Consider the following 21,399-nt stretch of genomic DNA (forward strand, 5'->3'; position numbering starts at 1 on the left):
GGAGCTGAGAGAGAATGGTGAGGCAGGGCCAGGCACAGTGGCTCACGCCTGTAATCCCAGCACTTTGGGAGGCTGAGGCGGGCGGATCACCTGAGGTCAGGATTTCAAGACCTGCCTGACCAACATGGTGAAACCCCATCTCTACTAAAGATACAAAAATGAGCCAGGCATGGTAGCCCAGGCCTGTAATCCCAGCTACTCTGTAATCCCAGCTACTTGGGAGACTGAGGCAGGAGAATCACTTGAACCTAGGAGGCAGAGGTTGCAATGAGCTGAGATCGCACTACTGCACTCCAGACTGGGTGACAGAGTGAGACTCTTATCTTAAAACAAAACAAAACAAAACCAAAAAAGGTGAGGCAGGCACGACACTTTTAAAGAATTGACTTTGTGACGGCTGGAGGGCAGGGGGCGAGAGGGGTGAAGGAAGATAAGGTCACATAGGCCAGGTTCTGCAGAGCATGGAAAACCATGGGGACTGTGAGGGCCTGCCAGGGTCTCCTCAGGACAGTGACTTGGTCATGTCTGCCCTGCAAGGCAGAATCACTCTGGCTGCTGTGCTGAGAACGGGTTGGCCCAGGCAGTGCTGGGGCAGACTGCCTCATAGGAAGCACAGAGGCAGTCCAGGCGAGAGGGAAAGCAGCCTGGGATTGGGCTGTGGAGATGCAGACAACAGGCGTGGAGGTCAAGCAGGCAGAGTGTGATGATGAGTGGACGTGGGGGTGAGCACACAAGCGATGCCTGCCTGGAATACTGGGTGCGTGGGGTGCCAAGCACTGCAATGGGGTCCCTGGAGGAGGAGCAGGTTTGCAGGGGGTAGCGAGGAGGGAGGGAAGAGGAGGAGAGGGAAGGCTGACACTGGCAATGGAAAGGGCAGGGACTCTGGAGCAGACATCAGCAAACGCGGGTCCCAGCTCTGGCGCTTACCTGCCCTGTGGCATCTGACGAGTGATTCCACATAAGCCTGTTTCCTCATCTGAGTGGAGAGAGGAGGATCATTCTGCCGGCTGCTCCAGAGGACTGGCGAGCAGGCCCATCGTGCCCTCAGCGCAGAGCCTGCCTGGGGCAGTCCTGACTGCTGGTCTTCCTCAAGTGAACACCTGGTATTTATCCCTTACTTGAAAATGTTCAATGGCTTGTTATTTAGCAAAGTTAATCAAATTTTCTACCATCAATAATCATGTAATGATGGTGCCTTTTTTCTGAATAGAAATATGCCAGGCACTGAACTAGGTGCTGGGGATACCCCGAAGAGACTTGGTGCCAGGCTTCAGTCACTCACAGCCCCCAAGGAGATGGCTGCCAATAATAGAACGCGGTGAGGGACTCAATGGAGGTGGCCCAGGGTGTTAAGAACAGAAGCACTGCACCTGCCAGGGATACCTGCATCCCTCTGACAATCACTTCAATCCCCTCAGCTGCACGATCTGGCTCCATCCGGCCCACCTTCCCAGCCACGTCTCTCTACTCCAGTCTTAATGCTCTTCCTGGAGTTTCTCGCAAAGTTGGTCTGTTACAAGCTTCCAAGCCTTTGTACATGTTCCATTGGAAAACCTTTCCCTTCCTTTAAAAACTAACTGCTACTTGGCTTGGCACAGTGGCTCATGCCTGTAACCCAGCACTTTGGGAGACCGAGGTGGGTGGATCACCTGAGGTCAGGGGTTCAAGACCAGCCTGGCCAACATGGTGAACTCCCATCTCTACTAAAAATACAAAAATTACCTGGGCATGGTGGCAGGCCCCTGTAACTCCAGCTACTCAGGAGGGTGAGGCAGGAGAATTGCTTGAACCTGGCAGGCAGAGGCTGCAGTGAGCTGAGATTGTGCCACTGCACTTCAGGCTCACAACAGAGTGAGACTCCATTTCAAAAACAAACAAAAAAACTGCTACTCATTCTACGAAACACCCTGAATGCCACCTCCTCCAGGAAGCCTTCCCTGGGTCAGGTGCTGCCTTGGTGTAGTCGTTGCTGACTTATGCCATTTCTCTTCGCACCTTGTTCTGGGTCTCCTTCATCTGTATCCCTAGAAGTTCCACAATTTGACAACCTGGTAGGACTTGTCTGCTCACCAGTGGAGCAGTTGCACAGCTCAGTGGGCAGAACAGCTGCACAGCTCAGTGGGCGATGCAGCTGCATCCACGGGCCAGGTGGACACACTGTGTTTCTTGTGTCCATTATCCACATTGCAATAATTACAGACCTCACTAACCAATTTCCATACAGTCAGTCTCTACTGCCACAGGGCCATCCCTCTCCTCCAAGGTAATGGGAGAGGAGCAGTCCCAGTGCCCCCACAGTGCAACCCACGGAGTCTTAAAGGGAAAGAGAGGCAAAAGGTATGCTCCCTGGCCTAGGGTGCTCCTCACATGCACTGGTGGCTCCGGCCTGGCTGGCTCTTGGTGGCCTGGTCTTCAGGGTTTATAACCACTCCTTTCTGAAAGTGGGTAGCCATGCCAGGAGCCTACTCTGGCACAAATACTTAGGATACCCTCCCCGTCTCCTCAGGAGCAGGGAATCTCCGGAACCCATCCTAGCTACTGATTTGGCCCAGACTCTCTGGTTCCAGAAACAGCTGAGACAGAGGCCTGGTTTGTAAGAAATCTGATTATTCAAATTTATTACCATCAAGAATTATGCAATGATGCTGTAGTTTTTCTTAACAAATAGAAAACAGACTGTGTACAACAGTGAACTCTACAGCACTAGCATCCACAAGGTAAAAATGAATGTTTCATCATCCAACATTACCAACCCTGGAATGTTGATCTTGACTTAGCCTAGCTAGGTTTGGGGACGTCGGCACCACGTCCCTCAGCTAAAACAGCTATGCACCCTTCCCCGCCCCCACTTACCTATCTAGATAGCTCTGCCCAGAGGAAGAGGCTCTCTCCCTGCCCCTCAGCAAGCTGGGATAATAAGGACTGATTGGAGGACCATTGATAGAAGTCCAGTAGTCTTGCCACATTGGTTTAGGAGGGCATCTTGGAGTGGAAAAGAGCGATACGCGGGGGCTTTGAAAACAGCTGCAAACCAGGGAGGAAAATCATCTGGCCCCTGCTCTTGAGGACAGACATGTGCTACCAGGCTCACTGGCCTGGACCTGAAAGGCCAGCCACGCCCCCCGCTTGGCCCTGAGGTACATGGGGTGTGGCACACACCCTGACCTGTGCTATTCACCTTGGCCACACAGCCAGACCCCACAGCCTACAAACACCACGCCATACTGCAATGCTGGGGACCAAAGCCAGGCTCTGCGGGCCCAGGTCAGCCAGCAGCTCCCTTGGGAACCCCAGGCACATGGAGTTGCTTCCCCTCTTGAGGGTTTGAAGCAGAAGCCAAGGGCTGATTCTCTTTTTTTCTTGGGTTTTTTGTTTTTTTTTTTGTTTTTTTTTTTTGTGGTTTTTTGTTTTTGTTTTAACCTTTGCAAACACGATGGTGATGAGGAATGCCTTGCCAGGCTCTCCCAGACACGTCTGTGGTTCTGGGCTGTGAATGTTAAACACACACTGGGACAGACGACCAGGGATGAGTGTTCCCTATCTTCTCCCCGCCCACCACTGTCGATGTGGCCTAAAAAAAGGCTTTTAAGGGAAAACAAAACTTAAAAAAAAATTGAGTTTCCCTGCATTTAGCTGAAACAGGATCTCGTCTGAAGGGCTGGAGGAGCAGCCGGATCAGCGCCACCTCCCAGCCCACGGCCGAGCCTCCGCTCAGGCTGGCAGCCCCAGCTCTGCATGGGGAAGGNGTGGTTTTTTGTTTTGTTTTAACCTTTGCAAACACGATGGTGATGAGGAATGCCTTGCCAGGCTCTCCCAGACACGTCTGTGGTTCTGGGCTGTGAATGTTAAACACACACTGGGACAGACGACCAGGGATGAGTGTTCCCTATCTTCTCCCCGCCCACCACTGTCGATGTGGCCTAAAAAAAGGCTTTTAAGGGAAAACAAAACTTAAAAAAAAATTGAGTTTCCCTGCATTTAGCTGAAACAGGATCTCGTCTGAAGGGCTGGAGGAGCAGCCGGATCAGCGCCACCTCCCAGCCCACGGCCGAGCCTCCGCTCAGGCTGGCAGCCCCAGCTCTGCATGGGGAAGGCAATGTTCTGTCCTTCAGCAGAAGTCATACAAAATAAGGATCCGAAGTGAACTCAAAATAAACAAAATAAACCCCAACCCCTACAGTGCCCCACTTTGCAGATATGGATTCGCAAAAGGAAAAATCAGAGGGAAGAGGCTAGAATCCCTCAGTCTACCCCACTTAATGTATTAAAAAGGAGGCTTTGCCCCAACCCCACCCCATGAGAAGAAGCATGAGAAACGCAGCAGCGCAACAGAGAGCTTGCAGCGGGCTCCAGGTGGGCCTGGTGGACAGAAGGGCCACAGTGCCTGCCTGCTGGGCCACCCACTTGCCCAGGGATGTTCTAGGCTCTCTGATTGGTGTGGCAACGTTCCTGAAACGCTGTGATCCCCGTGGGCTGCGCTCTGCCAGTGACAGCATCTGCGTAGGAGGGCTGGACGATGGTCGGTATGGCTCAGAGGAGCTGGGTCCCCTCCGGAGCCCCACGGCGGGGGTGGCGGAGGAGAGGGGAGCGGTAGTTACGTTGCATAGTGGTCAAAGCTGCCGAGGTACTCCAGGGCCGCACGGTAGCACAACTGGTACTGGTCCTGCCAGGACAGGGGCTTGGTCAGTGTGGGTCGCGCCAGTGGGCACCCCCACCACACAGCTGACACTCAACACTGCAGCCATGGAGTCAGCCTCTGCTGGCCAAGAACAGGTGCTGGGCCCTGGCAGCTACGTCAGGCAGTGTGCGGGGGAGCCTGAAAGAGCCTCTGAAGGCTCATCTCTCTCCTGTCACTCTCCCAGGCCCCCACATCTACCTGCCTTCCATCTGCCATCCCCATCATGTTTCTCTGCTCCTGACTGGGCACCCCGTAAGGACTGCTATGTGCAACCCTGCCCAGAGCCAGGCACACCACTGGGGCTAGCAGAGAGCTACTGAATGAAAGAACACATCTTACTCATCCCTGAGCCCCCCAGCAGCAAAGGCAATGTTGCAGCATTTTTGTTTTGTTTTCAGCAACAGGGTCTTGCTCTGTCACCCAGGCTGGAGTGCCGTGGCATAACCACAGCTCACTGCAGCCTCGAACTTCTGACCTCAAGTGATCCTCCCACCTTGACCTCCCAAGTAGGTAGGACCATAAGCACACACCACCATGCCTATTGCAGGCCATGTAAAAGGTTGGCAGCATGATCGCACATGCCTGTGTGCACAAACTGCAGCTGAAGCCTAGGGTTCCCAGCAGGGCTGCTGCCAAGGCCCTGGCCCTGCAGGCTGGTCTGCTTTACCTCTGTCTGCACCATGGCAGGACGCTGCGTACGCAGGGTCTTCACGGTCTGAAACATGTCGACCACGCCCTCGTAGCGCATGCGCTCCAGGACAATGCTCAGAGTGATGAACACGCCGGTGCGGCCCACGCCAGCACTGCTCAGAAACACAGGTGGGTCAGAAGTCCTGCTTGCCTCACGCAGCAGGTCTGCCAGGCCTTCAGGCCCACCCGCCCCAGCCCTCCACGGGGCCAGTCCCACCTGCAGTGCACCGTGATAGGCCCATCCTGTCCAAACTGCTCCTTGGTCTTGTGCACCTGCCCGATGAAGTCAATGAAGCCCTCGCCTGTCTTGGGCACACCCTGCTCTGGCCAGTCTGTGAACTGGAACTGCCGGATTGTCCTTGACTGCCCATCCTGGGAAAGGTGGGTGGGGGACATGATTAGGATTTTTGCCTTAGACTGTCCAGCCCTCTGGACCAGACCAGGGTAGTACCATGACACAGGCATGCATCTGTGCCACTGCACCTGAGGCCACTGGGGGAGATGTGCTCACACCCTAATACCCCACCCCCGCCTCAGATTCCTGAAGCTTGAGCTACGGCAGCCACCCGCCCCACATGTGGACAGGCAGCGTTACGGACACTCAGCGTACTCACTCACCCGGGCATCCGTGACCTTGAACTCACGCAGGATATACTGGGGCATGTTGTACTCAGCCATTGGGTCAACAACAAAGTACTGGTAGCGAGCAGAGCGCTCTGCTGGCCAGTACTGGTGGCATTTTTCCTGTGGACAGACGGCCGGGCCTCCGTGATCAGGTGAGAAGGAATGGGGGAGGGGTGCCAGGCTTCACAGGATTCTGGGACAAATGCCTCAGGTGGTAATAACGGGGGCCTGAGGCTATGCTGACGCAGCAGCTGGGGTGTGAAAGGAGACAGTAACATAGGTGGCAGCTCCCCCAAGGGTGGCTGGTGTTCTCCCAGGTATGACAGGGGCCCTGGGGTAAACGGTGGGCTCACCCTTCCCATCTCCCGAAGCTTGGTCAGCATGACGATGATGGTGGAATTGTGCTCCCACAGCATGCGCCAGAAGTCCTCGGTGCTCTCTGCCAAAGGCCCCTGTGTAGCTATGTAGGCCTTCTGCTGTCTGGGGTGGACATAAGACTGGACATGCTGGAGGTGCTGCTGCCCCCAGAGTCTCCCCTTAGGCTGCCTAGCCCCTTGGGGCCTGCTCTGATCACCCCTCCTCCAGGAAGTCCTCATTGTTCTACCCAGCCCTCTCTGGTCTTCTAGGCTGGCCCTACTCTGCTGCCCACCCCCACCAGCCAGGCACAGGCCTAGCCCCCTGTAGGTCATGGTGGGGCAGTGACAAGCACGCTGACCTATAACCATCCAGGAAGCTGGCATTGATGTAGTCAGAGCCCTCCACGCCACGGATGGGCTGCAGACACACACGCGTCAATTCATAGGGCATGATGTTCACCAGCCGGTTCTTGAACTTGTTGCAGGGCAGGTTGGCGCTGATGAAGCGGGACGTGTGGGCCTTGGAGCTGGCCAACAACTATTGAGAGAGAGGGGTTGGTCAGGCCAGGCTTCCTGTGGGGGTGGGGGTCATCCGCATGTCTCAGTCTAGGCCCTGGAGCCAAGCAGGCCCGCCGCGAGCCCCACCTTGAACTCAAGCTCCATGGCGGTCACACTCTCCCCTGGAGGCACTTGGCCCAGCTTCTGGATGTGGGCATAGAGGTTTCGGGCAGGCACCTCTGTGTGGCCGCACGTGGCAGCCTCCAGCAGTGCCTCGTGGATGAACACATACTGGTCCTCCGTCTGTACCATATAGTTCCTCTGTGATCGCATGCAGGTCACATGGCCATAGATGTCCACCGTCTTCTCGTGCTTCATCCGCTCCAGCATGGCATCAATCACGATGAAGCAGCCGGTGCGGCCCACGCCCGCACTGCAGGACACAGGCTCAGTTTGAGGCACAGGTGCCCCCACCTCCCACCCCACCCCTCTGGGTGGCACTGTACCCTCTCACCTGCAGTGCACCACCATGGGCCCTGCGTCTAGGGGGTTGCAGGCCTTGACCCGTCGCAGGAAGGCCAGGATGGGAGTTGGGTACTCAGGAACTCCATGGTCTGGCCAGGCCATGAACTGGAACTGACGCAGCTCACGCTTCTCACTGGAGCCACTCTGGGGGACAAAGTGGGGACATACTGGCAACTAGGAGCCTGCCTGCCAGACTCAGGACAGAATGACCTGACGCTGAGGCCAGACCCGCCACTCCCTGATGGGGCTCAGAAGCCACAGAGAGTAGCCTGAAGGAGCTCTTAGCACTGTTCCTGTAACATGGATCATCACACCACACTCACACACCTGAGCCTCTGACCCTCCAACACCCAGGCTCCGGTTCTCCCCCAACCCAGCACACCACATCCACACCAGGCTACTGTCCTCATCGTGTCTGGGTAAGAGAGAAGCACTGGGGAAGGGCCATACCTTGTGGAGTGCGAAGGTGCGCACAGTATATGTGGCCAGCTCCACTGTGTCCAACAGGGTCACCTGAATAAGGCCATAGGTTTCGGTGCCACGGGCGGGCCAGTACTGATCACATTTTACCTGCAGGGGGATGAGCAGGGCAGGCTGAAGGAAGCCCACAGGCTCAGATGGGCAGAAGCAGGGTGGAGGCTGGTCTACTCCCTGGCTGTAGCCTTTCTGGCTACAAAGGCTCCCTAGCCCTGAGCTCTCAGATCCATTGCCCCCTGTCCTCCACAAGTCACATCAGGTCCTCAAGCTATGTCACCACCCTGCCCTAGCTAGTGGAATAAGGGCCATAATTGAAAATTATTTATTCAAGGCCAGATCGCACCAGGCACATTTTCTGCCAAATTTACCCATAACGTTTATGTGCCATTTTCAAGCTCTGTAAATTTTACGTTCCAGTCAATGCTTTGCAGTCCAAAAACAGATAACAGCAGCTCTTTCCACTAATTAACTTAGGAGATGTGTTAATACCCCAGGAACACTCCAACATCTGGGGAACATGTGAACACCCCGGGAGCGTGCCAGCAACTGGGGAACACATTAACATTCTCAGAAAATGGCAGCATTTGGTGAAACATACTAGCATCTTAAGGAACCCACGAGCATCTGGGGAACAGGCTCTATCCCAGAAACACCCCAGTATCTGCGGAGCATAATACCCCCAGAAACATAATAGCATCTGGGGATCCTTTGAGCGACTTCCTCCACAGAAGAACGCGGCACAGAAGAAGGTGCCCTGTATCACCTTGTGGTTCGGCATTTCCCATCCACCTCCTGGCAGGGCCCTGCAGCCTCACCCGGGACTTCTCCTCCAGCCGTGTCATCATGACCACAGTGGCTGTGCGCTGTTCCCACACCATTCTCCAGAAATCGCCCATGGTCTCGGGCAGGGGGCCCTGTGTGGCGATGTAGGCATTCTGCTTGCGGTAGCCATCGATGTAGTTGGCATTGATGTAGTCACTCCCGGGGACACCTGCGGATAAGAAAGAAGGTGGGAAGGCATTACTGCAGGGTCCCCAGCACAGCCCACCATGCCGCAGTACACCCCTGAGACTCATGAACATCCTCTGTAGAATGACATGTTGCCCTAGCTAGCAAGGGAGGAGAGCAAGGGGACGGGAGGGGCACCCCCTTGACTCACCATCGATAGAGGTAAGGATGACTCGAGAGTGGTCGTAGGCGATGACATTTGCATAGCGGTTCTTGGGCTTGTTCACCTCCAGGTTTGAATTCTCCCAAGTGAACTGCTGTCCAGGGTCGATGGACTGTAGACAGTGGAGAAAGCAGGTGGGGCAGGGTAAGAGCCGAGGTTGACCTGCTTCTCCTGCAGGGGACCCAGCCTTCCCGGTGATGCTCACATCCTGCCTTCACTCCACAGGCCACAGCCAGGCCCTCTATCTCGTGGTGCCAGCCATGGAGCTCACAGGTTGCCACATGACTTATCAGAAAAGTGATGGGCTAGGGACTCCTCTGACCATGGTACCAAATCCCCTTGTCTGGTAGAGTGGTCTGAGCTGGGTTGGGGCAGGGGAAGCCCTGCATTCAGCTAATGAAATGAGCTAGGACAGGTGGTGGCCCCCTCTCAGGCAGTCCCGACACTGCTGAGGACTCTGAATACCCAGAGTCCCTCCCCAAGGCCTACATTCACTAATGAAATGAGCCAGGACAGATGGAAGGGATGGTGACCCCTCTCAGGTAGTCCAGGAACCCTCCCTGCTCCGCTCTCTTCCTTTCTGGCTGCTCCTTCTGTTTCCTCTCTCTCCCCTGCCCTTCCCATGGGCAGGAGGACAGAGCTCCTCCAGGGTTCCTTCCAGGCCCTCTTCTCTTTCTACAACCTTTCCTGGGTGACCTCATTTGCTCACCTGATTCTTACACCATATGCTAGAGCTGCCCATAACCCCTGCAGCAGCACAGAGCTCTCCCCACAGTACCCAGCAGCCTCTTTGACTCCTCCACCAGGAAGTCCTTCAACCTCAGTCCTTTCAAAGCTGAGTTCATCAGCTTCCCCTCCAAACCTGGTGCTGCTGCTGGGACTCCACCTTAGCGAAAGGCACCCTCACCCCTCAGTGCCAGGCCAGAACCTACAAGTCAACCTCAAAATTCCTCCGCGCCCCACCCCGCCTGTCACCAGGTTCTGGTGCTCCCCCACCCCCTCAGCTCTCTCCAACCTGCTGCCACTGCCCTGGGCCAGGCCACCCCAACTGAGGCTCAGCCTCTTCCTGCCTCTTTCCTCTTGCCCCACTCTGACCCACTCAGCCCCACAGCCAGAATAATCCTTCCAAAATGCAGATGTGAATATCAGTTTCCTGCTTAAAGGCCTTCTGTGGCTCTTCATCACCTCAGAGAGCAATAATGATAATAGCGAAGCATTAGTGAGGACCCGTGGTGTGCCTGGCACCGCTGTGAGCACTTTGCATGTATTCCCTCCTCAAATTCTCTTATGAGATAGGTTCCATTATTATCTTCACATTTTCCAGATGGATACGATCTGAAGTTTTCAGCATAGCACGCAATGTCCTCCATATGTTGTTCCCAGCCTCATTACTCTCCACAGGACTGCGTCACTGCTTCCGTGAGACCCTGGAGCACACCCCACCCCGGGGCTGCTCTGGTGCTGTCAGCCCACCTTTTGCACGCCTGTCGGTCCTATTCAACATGAGGTCATGCTGTCAGAGTCACATATTCAATGCTGATTATCTGTCTGCACGTGCCATGCTCCCCATGACTGGGTTCCCTGAGGGCATGTGTCTCCATACCCCCAGCACGGGGACTGGCACATGGAAAATGTGTGATCAATGACTGACTGAACGGAAGACAACACAGCAGGCCTGGCGTGGTGGCTCATGCCTGTAATCCCAGCACTTTGGGAGGCTGAGGCGGGCGGATCACGAGGTCAGGAGATCCAGACCATCCTGGCTAACACGGTGAAACCCCACCTCTACTAAAAATACAAAGAATTAGCCGGGCATGGTGGTGGGCGCCTGTAGTCCCAGCTACTCGGGAGGCTGAGACAGGAGAATGGCGTGAACTCAGGAGGCCGAGATTGCGTCACTACACTCCAGCCTGGGCGACAGAGCCAGACTCCGTCTCAAAAAGAAAAAAAAAAAAGACAACAGAGCTATGGGGTCCTGGCTAAGGGAGAGCCCACAGCAGCCTTGGGGAGCCTGAGAAGGCTTCCTGGAGGAGGAGGGTCTTGTAAGGAAAGCTCTGATCAGAGGAGGGAAGCAGATAGAAGCTGGAAGGGGACCACTGTGAGCAGAGGCCCCATGAGTCCACATGGGGAAGCAGGGCTGCGCTGGAAGGAAGGGCAGGTGTGGGACATGGTACAGATGAGTGTGGGTGGAGGCCATGGGAGGCAGGGAGCCCACCTTACAGGCTCCGAGACCCAAAGCCCAGCCTTGTGTGGAGCAGGGCCCCGGGGGGGGCCCATAGGCAGAGGCTTGCCGTGCCGCAGACATATTCATCCATCTGCCTGCCAAGCCCAGCTTCCTCTTCAGAAACCTGGCCCACAGCCCTTGGAGGGGCAATCTTTGAACCCCAGCCAAGGGTGGACATCAGAAGGGGCACAAACTCACAGGTTAGGCTGAGCCAACCCCCCAACTGCCTATCCACCAACCATCCACTGAGGTCAGTGCCAGGTGCCGAGGAAACAGCCATGGACAAGGCAGAAAGACAAGCACAGGCTGCTTCTTCGAGGAGGTGGAAGAGGGGGAGGTCTCTCTCTCTCTCTCTCTGTTTTTTTTTTTTTTGGTTAGGGGTCTCTTAGTTTTTTATTTTATATTTTTTTGAGAGGGAGTCTCACTCTGTCGCCCAGGCTGGAGTGCAGTGCCATGATCTTGGCTCAATGCAACCTCCGCCTCCTGGGTTCAAACGACTCTCCTGTCTCAGCCTCCCAAGTAGCCAGGACTAAGGCATGCACCACCACACTTGGCTAATCTTTGTATTTATAGTAGAGACAGGGTTTTGCCATGGTGGCCAGGCTGGTCTCAAACTCCCGACCTCAGGTGATCCACCTGCCTCGGCCTCCCAAAGAGGCGTGAGCCACTGCACCTGGCCAGGAGTCTCTTCTTTAAATCGCCCCCTTCTCTAGCAAATCCTCTTCCTAGATGGGCAGCCTGGGGATGCTCAGAGTCACCCCAACACCATCTGTGGGTGGGAAATCCTCAGACTCTTGAAGGCTGAGCCCCCAGCAGGCTCCCAGGAGTTAAGTCCTGGGAGTTAAGAGTCCTAAGTTAAGAGTAAGGTGAATGTGTGGAGGTCTCTGAGCAGGACTTGTGCAGCCTGAGCAGCCAGTCTTGAGGCCCTGACTCCCACTCTGTGAGCTGCGGCATCCTGAGAATACACGTGAGCACATGGATGTGCAGAGCATAGGGCAGCAGGCAAGCCTGGGTTTGAATCCTGGTGCCACTACTCATCAGCTGTTTGACTCGGGCAAGTCACTTCCCCTCTCTGAGCCCCTGCTTCCTCATCTGGAAGATGGGATACTAACAGTCCCCGTTTCAGAAGACTTGAGGGGGACTGAAAGAGATAATGTATGCCAAGTGCCCAGCCCGGTGCTGGTCTGCAGGAGGCTCTTGATAGATGCCAGCTACTGTAGCTGTTGTCACTGATCTATGTCTGTATGCCTGTGGCCTTGTGTCTGCCTGTGAGCACTTGGGCACGTGTCTGAGTGTCCAGACCCTGGCGTCACTCACAGCCTTTTGAAGCCATCTCCTAAGGGTGACTCCAGGAAGGTGCTGGGCCAGGCTATGGCCAGACCCAGCATCTGAGGCTGACCCTTGCCACTGCCGACCCTCCTTCTCTGTGCTCCTGGAAAACCTGGACCCCACCTCCCTCACCTACCACAGCTGGGACCTAGGACAGGACAGGAGTTGGTTTGGGGTAGGCCTGGGCCAGGCACATGGTAGGGGGCAGGAACGTCTTACCTCATACTCCTGGGAGAACTTGAGGCCATCGTTGGCTTTGAGTCGTTCGATGTTGTCCGCCAGGTCGGTGATGGGGATGGGTGGATGGTCTCGCATACCTGGGGGAGGTAGGGCACACACAGGCAGTGTTAGTGAGAGGCTTGAGCAGGGTGGCAGAGAAAGCCCCAACGCATGTATGTGCACATGTGAACAAGTGTGACCATGGAGCACTCGGCACTGGTGGCATGGAGACAGCAGCACATGCGGCGACAGGGATGGCGGAGGGTGGGAGAGGACAGAAGGCAGTGTTGTGCCATGAGCATGTGGAGCCTGTCTTGGTGGCAGGGTGCTGAGTGGGGGCACTAGGGCCTGCCTGGCAGGTCTCTCAAGAGGGAGGAGAGGCTTTCTTCCTCCCAGGAGGGGTGAGATGCCCAGGTCGGTGGCAGCAGACGTGATGGGAGCTGGGCTCCATTGCACCTACTGGCGGCAGTCGCCATGGGAGACTCACGGCCATCGTCATCCCGGGCACCAAGTGTGCAGATGGAGTGGTCACGAAGTACAGACACAATGGCAGAGGAACACAGAGGAACCCAGAGAGAGAAGCAGAGATCAGGAGGGAGGTGGGAGACAGAGGCACGCATAAGGAAGGGTGTCAGGCTGGGACTGGAGGCCAGAGAGGCAGGAACAGAGATGGGGCTAGTGGGAGAGAAAACAGGCCTAGAGGAAGCAAGGTGGGCAGAGGGGAGGGTGGGGAAGGAAAAAGGTCAGGGGGCAGCGGGACTGGGGGAGAAGAGAGGGAAGGGGAGAGAATTCAAGGAAGGACGGAGGTGATGGGGTAAACAAAAGTAAGGAGTAGAAAAAGACACAGAAGCCAAAGTATCCCCCAAACATGGGAACTTTGAAAACTAACTTGAGGTATTCGGGCAACTGGGGACACTGGAACCTGCAGAGAAAAAAACAAAAAAAACATCGGGGCAAGAAAAGAGAGCCCGTTAACTTTTTCTGCTTACAGCACTGTCACACGCAATGGAGGTGCCAAACGGGCTTGTGAGGGGCTGGCGGAGAAGAGGACAGGGTGGAGAGGGGCGGGGCTGCGGACAAGTTCCGTCAAGACTCCTTGCATCTCCCAGTGAATACAGACGGGGCGTCCCACCCCCAGAGGCGAGCACTTCTAAGCCCTGGCGGCCTCGGCAGTCTCGGGGGGCTCTATGACTAAATGCTTAAGTCCAAACAAGCCCTGCCCCTTTTGGTACCAAAATTTGGCCTTGGTGATTTTCAGACGAGTTCCATGTTGGAAAAAAGAGTCCTCCTTCTCAGATCCCACACCCTCTCCTCTCCCACTGCGCCCTGTCCATTGCCTCCTTCCCAGGTATCTTCCCAGCGTCTTTGAAAGGGGTTTCTCACTTTCTCATCCCCCGCCTGCCATGCTGCTCCCGAAACACTTCTGCCCACAGGACGTGGCCACCACCCTCTCTTCAAGGCCCCATCTGCCAAAGCCAATGCCAGCGGTCCTCCCACTGGGTGTCCTCCCACTGGGTGTTCCCACTACCCTATCTCACTAAGTCCTCTTGTCCCTTGCACAACTTCTCCCACCCTGGCATCAGGGACACTGTGCTCCTGCTCTCCTCTCGCTGTGTCTGCTCCTTCTCAATCTCTCTAGCTGCTCTCCATCCATCTTTCCTTAATACTGCACCATCTTCCCTACCCTGGGTTCCTTTTTGGTCCAGGTCTCCTTCTGGCCCTCACCCTGGGAGAGCCCATTTATTCTCAGGCTTTGACTACCACATGCTCCTTGGCCCCTCCCACAGGGCTTCAGCCCTGATGTCAGCTCAGAAGTCCTCAGACCCACAGACCTGCTGGCCCAGGACACCCCTAAGCCCTGCTGACTCAGCCAGCGACTGCAGAGCCACCCTCACCTCTCCCCACGTGGACTCTGCTGCTCAGACTCTGCTGCTCTCACCTCCTTCACGTCTCCCAAGTCTGTCCCCTCTGTTCCCACTGCCACCTTTCACTTTGTTGGTGGCCTTTTAAATGGTCTCCCTGCCTCAGTTTCTCCTCTCTAATCCAGTCACCTCAAGGAGCCAGAGTGACATTTCTAAAGCATGGTTCTGACCATCTGGCTCCCCTGCTGAAAACCTTTAATACCTCCCTGGCATCCTCAAGAGGAAGTCTAAGCCCCTTAGCCGGACATTCAAGGTCCTTTTGACTAGACCTCTGCCTAGTCCTCCAGTCTTCTCTTGGCTCAGTATTCCCCCAGCCGCTATGCTGCAGAAACCCTCAGGTGCTCATAATTTGATGCACATGCAATCCGCCCAAGCTTCTGCACATGCTTCCACTGGGGAGCTCTCTCCCACCCTTCTTTTCTAGACCAATGCCCACATGGCTCAGCATCCCATTCCCGAAGAGGCTTCTCTGCACTCCAGGTCCCAGCATCCTGGTGCTTGATTCTTCAGAGATCTAATCATGTTAGCTTGCAACAGCCTGCTAGGTCTGCCTGGCACACTCTCCAGATGTGCTCACAAAACTCAGTCACCATGTTATGAGGAAGCCCAGGTCACCTGAAGAGGCCTCATATGGGTGTCCCAGCTGACAGCCACAGCAAGGCTCAGAGCTGGCTCATCAACCACCCGTCACACGGATGAAAGAGGCTTTAGAATCCAGGGGTTGGCAAACTTGTATCCGCAACAGGCCAGAGCGTAAACAGTTTAGGCTTTGTGGACATCTAGTATCCGTTGCATCTATTTAATTGTGCCTTTATAGCGTGAAAGCAACCATAGATAGGTATTATATAAATAAATGGGTGTGGCTGTTACAGTAAAATTTTGTTTGTTTGCTATTTTTGAGACTGGGTTTTGCTCTTGTCGTCCAGCTGGAGTGCGACGGTGCGATCTTGGCTCACGCAACCTCCACCTCCTGGGTTCAAGCGATTCTCCTGCCTCAGCCTCCCGAGTAGCTGGGATGACAGGCACCACCACGCCCGGCTAATTTTTGTATTTTTAGTAGAGATGGGGTTTCACTAGCTGGACTCGAACTCCTGATGTCAGGTGATCCACCTGGCTCAGCCTCCCAAAGTGCTGGGATTACAGGCATGAGCCACCGCGCCCGGCCAGTAAAAATTTATTTACAAAAACAGGTGGTGGGCTGTACGTGGCCATGGGCCATAGTCTGCCAACCCCTGCTTTAAATGACTCTAGCTCCCAGCCTTCAAGTCTTCCGGCTGAGGGCCCAGACTTTCTGGAATAAAGACAAGCTGTTCCTGCTGTGCCCCTGTCTGAATTCCTGCCTCACAAAAACCATGACAGATAATACATAATTATTGTTGTTTTAAGCCACTAAGTTTTGGGGTAATTTGATATGCAGTAATAACCAACTCATACATACACAAACCCTGTGTGTATGCATTAGTTCACTCATTCCTTCATTTGTCTGTGGGTTCATTTCACAGGCATTCAACAAGAACCCATCGTGTGCTGAATACAAGGGATGGGGGATGACAAGACACAGTTCCTGGCACCACAGAGCTCAGAAACTGTCACTGAGGCAATCCCACCTCACTGTGAGAGGCGTCAAAAGGAAGAAGGAGGGAAGTTCCTGGAGCCAAGGAGAGACACCTAACCCTGTGGGGGTGTGGGAAGGAGGAGAGGTCTGAGCTGCATCTGCTGGGTGTTGGGAGGAGTGACACTTCAGGTAGAAGGAAGAGCTGGACAGCCCCGTGAGAGTGGCTAGGAGAAGGGGCAGGTATGTGGTATGGTAAACCTGGGGTCGGCCTCCAGGAAGGCTCAGGTGCATGCACTTCATCTCCTCACGAGTGTCTGGTGAGGCATCTCCCACTGCTAACACGTCCCTCTTTCATGTGGAGGGGCCAGAGTGCCGGCCAGACACTGGCCACCCTGCGGCAGAGATGTGGGCTCTGGGAGGTCCTTAGCCCATATTCAGAGGCCTTGACTGAAGACGAGGCAGGGGCTAAGTGGCTTTTGCACCTGGGGGGGTCCCGGCCTGGGGCACCTGTCCAGCTGCAGGATATGGGGGTTCCTCAGTCATTCCAACCAAAATGGATGAGCACAGGGAGAAGGGCAGAAAGGAAGAAAAGGAGCAGGAACAAGTGCATGTGGCCCAGGAACTTCAGTGGAGACCCTGAGACCTGCAGAACGGAGCCACTGGGCTAGGGACACACAGGCCATGGGAGTGCCCTACCTGGGGTCTGGTAGTTGAGCCTCCGCATCTCCACAGGGTCGGAGGAGTGGGCCAGCAAGGAGTCCTTCAGTCCGATCGACTGCTCATCCTTAGAGGACGGGGAGTGGGTCCTTTTCCTAGAGAGACAGAAGGGAGGCTGGTGAGAACCTGACATCCAGGCTGAGACAGTGACACATGGCATGGCTGGCTGCCAAGGAGCCCCCTGCCACCATGTCCACGGCTCTGTCCTCCTACTGCCCCACCTCTTCCCAGGATCTCTGAGTGTGCAGGAGCCAGGGCCAGAGCAGCCTTGACATGAGAGAACACAGGGCAGGGAAGGGGTAGGGACAGCACGAGTGTGGCATGAGCAGAGGGGCAGTGCAGGAGGGAGGAAGGGGTCGCAGGGGAGGGCAGCTCCTTTGGATAGAAGGTAGGTCACTGCAGGACAGTGGCTGCTATCCCCAAGGCTACCCAGCTGAGTAGCAGGAACCACCAGGAATAAACATGCAAATGACACATAAAATACACAAACAGCACATGGGACAGGGCCCCAGCTTTCCGGCCCTCAGAGTATCAGGGTAAATGCCCAGGGCAGCAGGGGAGGGACGGGGAAGGCGTCACCCTAGCTGGGCAGAGTCCTCTCTTACTGGCCTCAGTTTTCCCATCTGCAAGGACAGGTCAGAGACAGACCATGGGGTTCAGCTGCCAACAAATAGCCAGAGGCTACTTGTGGTCTGCAGACGCGTGTGCTTGGGGAAGAAGAATTTGAGTGCGTGTGCTCGGGTGTGTACCAGGACACGCCTCTCCGCACAGTGAGTGCTCTTTGCACATAGGCGAGACTGTCTCCTGCAGCACTTTGGCAACTTCTCAGAGAACGGGGAGCCGGGTGACAGTTCTGAAGAGCTCTGTATGCTCAAGGAAAGCAATGAAGTCTGTACTATGCGTGTGCCCCAAAGAAGGAGCAACCTCTGCAGAGTTGAACTGGCAAGAGTGAGACAGAACCTGCCTCCTCACACCAATGAGGACTCAGTCCTGAACCGGGGAGCCTGCTGAGCTGACTGGACAGTTTGCTGCTTAAAGCCATAGGCCAGGGGACTTCCGGTCAAAGCGTCATCCCTCCCTGCTGGCCCAAGATGTGCACAAGGATTAGAAGTAGAGGGCGAGTTGTGTGAAGAGAGAAGGAACAACTCCTACCTTTCTTGTTTACTAGGTCCCGAAAGACAAGCAAGGACAGAAGAAAGCAATGGTCACAGTTTCCACCAAGCACTCAGCCCTCTAATGACATGGGGACCCTGCAGGCCCCTTATATGGCACACATGACATTCACAGGGAGGGGGTCCACCTCTCTGGACAGACCCAAAATGCAGGTGGAAGTGGGAAGGATTAGTGCGTTTGTGGGACACTCCTCAGGGACCCGCCCACAGGTCCATCCACCCTGGGAGGAAGGAGTGGGCTCTTTAGGACAGAGCAGTGGGTCCAGGGTAGGGGCACAGGATATAGGCACTCCTCCATGGTGCAGAGATGTGCTCAGACACACAGAGTAGCGTTATCTTCATGTGCCAGGTGCTCACTGACATGCCTGTGGGCTCAGCCCAGTGCTGGGGGCTGAAGGCTTGGCACACAGGACCAGCTGCATTTGCAGTGGAGCATCACAGGGGACAGATGTGGGGCTGTGCAAGGAAGGGGTAGGGGCCAGGCAAGGTCTTGCAGGCAGCAGAGCATGGACTTGAGTCCTGAACGATGAGGTTGCTGCTGCCAGGTGGGCAGGGGGAGGGAGATCCGCAGAGGGCACACTCTGTGTGGGCCTGAGCACTGAATGAGTTCAGTGTCAGTGTCAGGAGTGTGGCGGGGTCAGATTAGCCAGGTGTTTGGCTGTCAGGCTAAAGAGGCTGGGCTTTATGTGGGGAGCCACCAAAAGGTTTCAAACTGAGAGTGACAAAGTTAAATCTCTGGAAATCCCTTTCAGGCTGGAAGGTGCACGGATAGGAAGGGAGACTCCTAGGGCAGGTGGCTGCCACTTCGGATAGAACTGAGTGGGAAAGATACACTGAGGCTGAGGCCGCTGCGGATGGCACGGGCACAGCAAGCCATCAGTCATGTCTGTTAATGAGCATCCATGATTGACCTCTCTAGGCCTAAGCGGGAGAGCGGGGCTGGGGAATCATCCAGGAATGGTGGCAGAAGGAAAGGACTCGAGGTAGGAGCTCAGGAGACGGCAGTGTCTCAAAACTGAAGAGGAGACGGACGCACTGTTATCCACAGAAACACAGACAGACAGACATGCCAGGGATGCACATGGGACAACCCTCTGAGGCTTTAGGTCATCACGCCCAGGCTGACACAGAAGCTGCCTCACCTGACAGATGCAGGCAGGCACACATACTGCTCCTGCCCTTCCTGCCTTCCTGCTGAGCCTGAGGCCCAGGGTCCAGGATGCAAGGCTGCACATTCTCCACAGGCACAACACGCAGAGAGGGCCTGAAAGGCGAGGGGCAGGTGGCCGTTCCCGGAGCCCTGAGGGCAGTGCTTACCTTTTGAACAGGAGGATGGCGATGACAATGAGGATGATGAGGATGACTGCCAGCACGGGACCCGTCACCCACAGCATCTCCGGCTCCTCCTGCTGCTGGGCTGGTGTCACCTGGACCACGATCTCATCCGAGTAGGGGCTGGATGCATAGCGCTTCTGTGGCCCGGTGGAGAACAGCAGGCAGTGAGCTCAGCGTGAGACCCCCCCAACCCTCTGCCTATCAATCCTGGAGAAAGGGCTCTGGGTCTGGGTTACACTGGGCCTGGTCTCCCAGACCCTACAAGGTGGACCTGGCAGGACTGGGTCCCTGGAGCCATATCAGGTCTGGCCTCTGGGTCCCAGGGCCACGTCCCAGGATCCCTGGGACAGGTCTTGGGTCTTTAGTGCTGCCCCAGGCCAGGGATCTTGAAGCCCACAGACTGATAAAGACCTGGGGTCTTGTGGTGTTTGAGACTGGCCTAGTCTCAGGCCAGGCCAGGGGGATCAGGGTGCTGAGAGCCAAGCCAGCTCAGGCAGACCTGGTCCATGGGTTCCTTCAAGGAGGCAAGCACAAAGCATTGGTAGCTCAGGTCCGGAGACAGGGGCCGGTTGTAGAAGCCCCAGTAGTTCTTCTTGTCCCCCAAGGTGAAGGTCTTGGGGAGCACATCCAGTTGAGCAGCCACATATGGCTTCAGACGCTCTGCCTGCCGCCGCCGCCGCCGCTGCTCCTCTCCGCCCTGCTCGATGGCTTCCAGAAGCTGGCAGAGCAGAGCACGGGGGTCACGCGGGGCCTTGGAGCATGCCGGCCGGCCCAGGGGCTGTGGCCTGGGATGTCAGCTCTCTGGGCTGAGATGAAGGCTCACCTACCGTGTAAGAGTCCATACCTGCCCAACGCACTGCCCCTACAGAGTAAGAGATACCACGAAGCCACTCCTCCCCACCAGCCCATGAGAAGAAGCCCTGTGGGTAAGTTGCTCCACCCTAACCAGGCTATTTCCACACTGGCTGAGAAAGGACTAAAGGATTTCAAAATTTCAGGGACTCCTGGCTCTCGGGCTCACTGAGCCCTCCATGGCTTCTAGATCAGTGAGGCTCTGCAGTGTCTACAGGGCTTGCCATTCTCTAGACCTGCACAGGCATCTCCACGACGTCCCACCCCAGGGATTCTTCATAAGCCCTCTGGGAGTTCTGTGAATATTCCCAGTTTCCTCAAAGTCCCTCTCTCCAGAGAGGGGCAGGCTGCCAGCCAGAGCAGCCAGGAGAGAGATTTCCATGTGGGGAGTGAATCTGAGAGTCACTGGGACAGTGCTCAGGGCAGGAAGGCCACAGTCGACCACTGCAATGGGGCTGTCAGTGTCCCCATCCCCTCCCCAGGTACCTCGTCCAGCTCCAGTTCCTCGGGTGTGCTCCACCTTGGCGCCAGCATGCTCCCGCCCACACGGTCAATGGGTACCACCACGATATAGAACCACCTGGGTGGGCAGGGCAGGTATCATGACTGTCACTGCCGGTCACCTCCAGCCCTGCCCTGCCTCCCCCAACACCTCGTGTGCATACCTGACAAGTGAGGGGTCCTGCACATGGGGCATGGAGAGGGCAAAACGGCCGTCCTCTATGTAGGCAGAGGCGGGCAGCGGCTTGTGTGGCAGGAGGTCGGGGGCCGTGCGGATTGACACCAGGTGCTGCAGCCCCCCTGCGCTGCTGCCACGGTTCATCAGCACAAACGAGTACTCCGTGTTGGGCTGCAGGTCTGCGATCAGCTTTCGCATCGAGTGCCCGTCCACCTCCACACTCTGCCCGTTGTACAGAATCTGTGGGGGATGGGAAGGGCAATGCCTGTGGGTGAGGTTCCCTACCACGGGCTGCAAGGCACAGTGCACAGATACAAAACCAGTCCTGCTCCACAGCCGGACGCACATGGGTTAGGACTGGAAAGACAGTGCCCAG

The 21,399-nt window shown here is 55.9% G+C and overlaps 1 protein-coding gene across 13 annotated transcripts in view; it reads right to left on the bottom strand.

Moving 5' to 3' along the window:
- Positions 1-3,746: 3,746 nt before the first annotated feature.
- The window catches only part of PTPRF (protein tyrosine phosphatase receptor type F), a 94,734-nt gene continuing 77,081 nt past the window's right edge, over positions 3,747-21,399 (bottom strand). For 8 of the 13 annotated variants that reach the window (XM_017881905.1, XM_017881913.1, XM_017881909.1 and 5 more), the window contains 18 exons: positions 21,010-21,263; positions 20,831-20,924; positions 19,992-20,210; positions 19,475-19,629; positions 16,965-17,080; positions 13,681-13,713; positions 12,792-12,889; positions 9,008-9,131; positions 8,664-8,839; positions 7,822-7,941; positions 7,361-7,515; positions 6,994-7,279; positions 6,708-6,886; positions 6,346-6,472; positions 5,987-6,112; positions 5,586-5,740; positions 5,346-5,481; positions 3,747-4,663 (listed from right to left, as the gene is read on the bottom strand). In XM_017881905.1, the coding sequence (XP_017737394.1) occupies positions 4,595-4,663; positions 5,346-5,481; positions 5,586-5,740; positions 5,987-6,112; positions 6,346-6,472; positions 6,708-6,886; positions 6,994-7,279; positions 7,361-7,515; positions 7,822-7,941; positions 8,664-8,839; positions 9,008-9,131; positions 12,792-12,889; positions 13,681-13,713; positions 16,965-17,080; positions 19,475-19,629; positions 19,992-20,210; positions 20,831-20,924; positions 21,010-21,263 (2,622 nt within the window). In that variant the 3' untranslated portion in view covers positions 3,747-4,594. The remainder of the gene's footprint in view (positions 4,664-5,345; positions 5,482-5,585; positions 5,741-5,986; positions 6,113-6,345; positions 6,473-6,707; positions 6,887-6,993; positions 7,280-7,360; positions 7,516-7,821; positions 7,942-8,663; positions 8,840-9,007; positions 9,132-12,791; positions 12,890-13,680; positions 13,714-16,964; positions 17,081-19,474; positions 19,630-19,991; positions 20,211-20,830; positions 20,925-21,009; positions 21,264-21,399) is intronic. The other 5 variants (XM_017881915.1, XM_017881911.1, XM_017881908.1 and 2 more) reach the window with 2 other exon arrangements.

The sequence above is a fragment of the Rhinopithecus bieti genome, unplaced genomic scaffold (genome assembly GCF_001698545.2).
Source record: "Rhinopithecus bieti isolate Rb0 unplaced genomic scaffold, ASM169854v2 scaffold_12155, whole genome shotgun sequence".
Classification (NCBI taxonomy): Eukaryota; Metazoa; Chordata; class Mammalia; order Primates; family Cercopithecidae; genus Rhinopithecus; species Rhinopithecus bieti.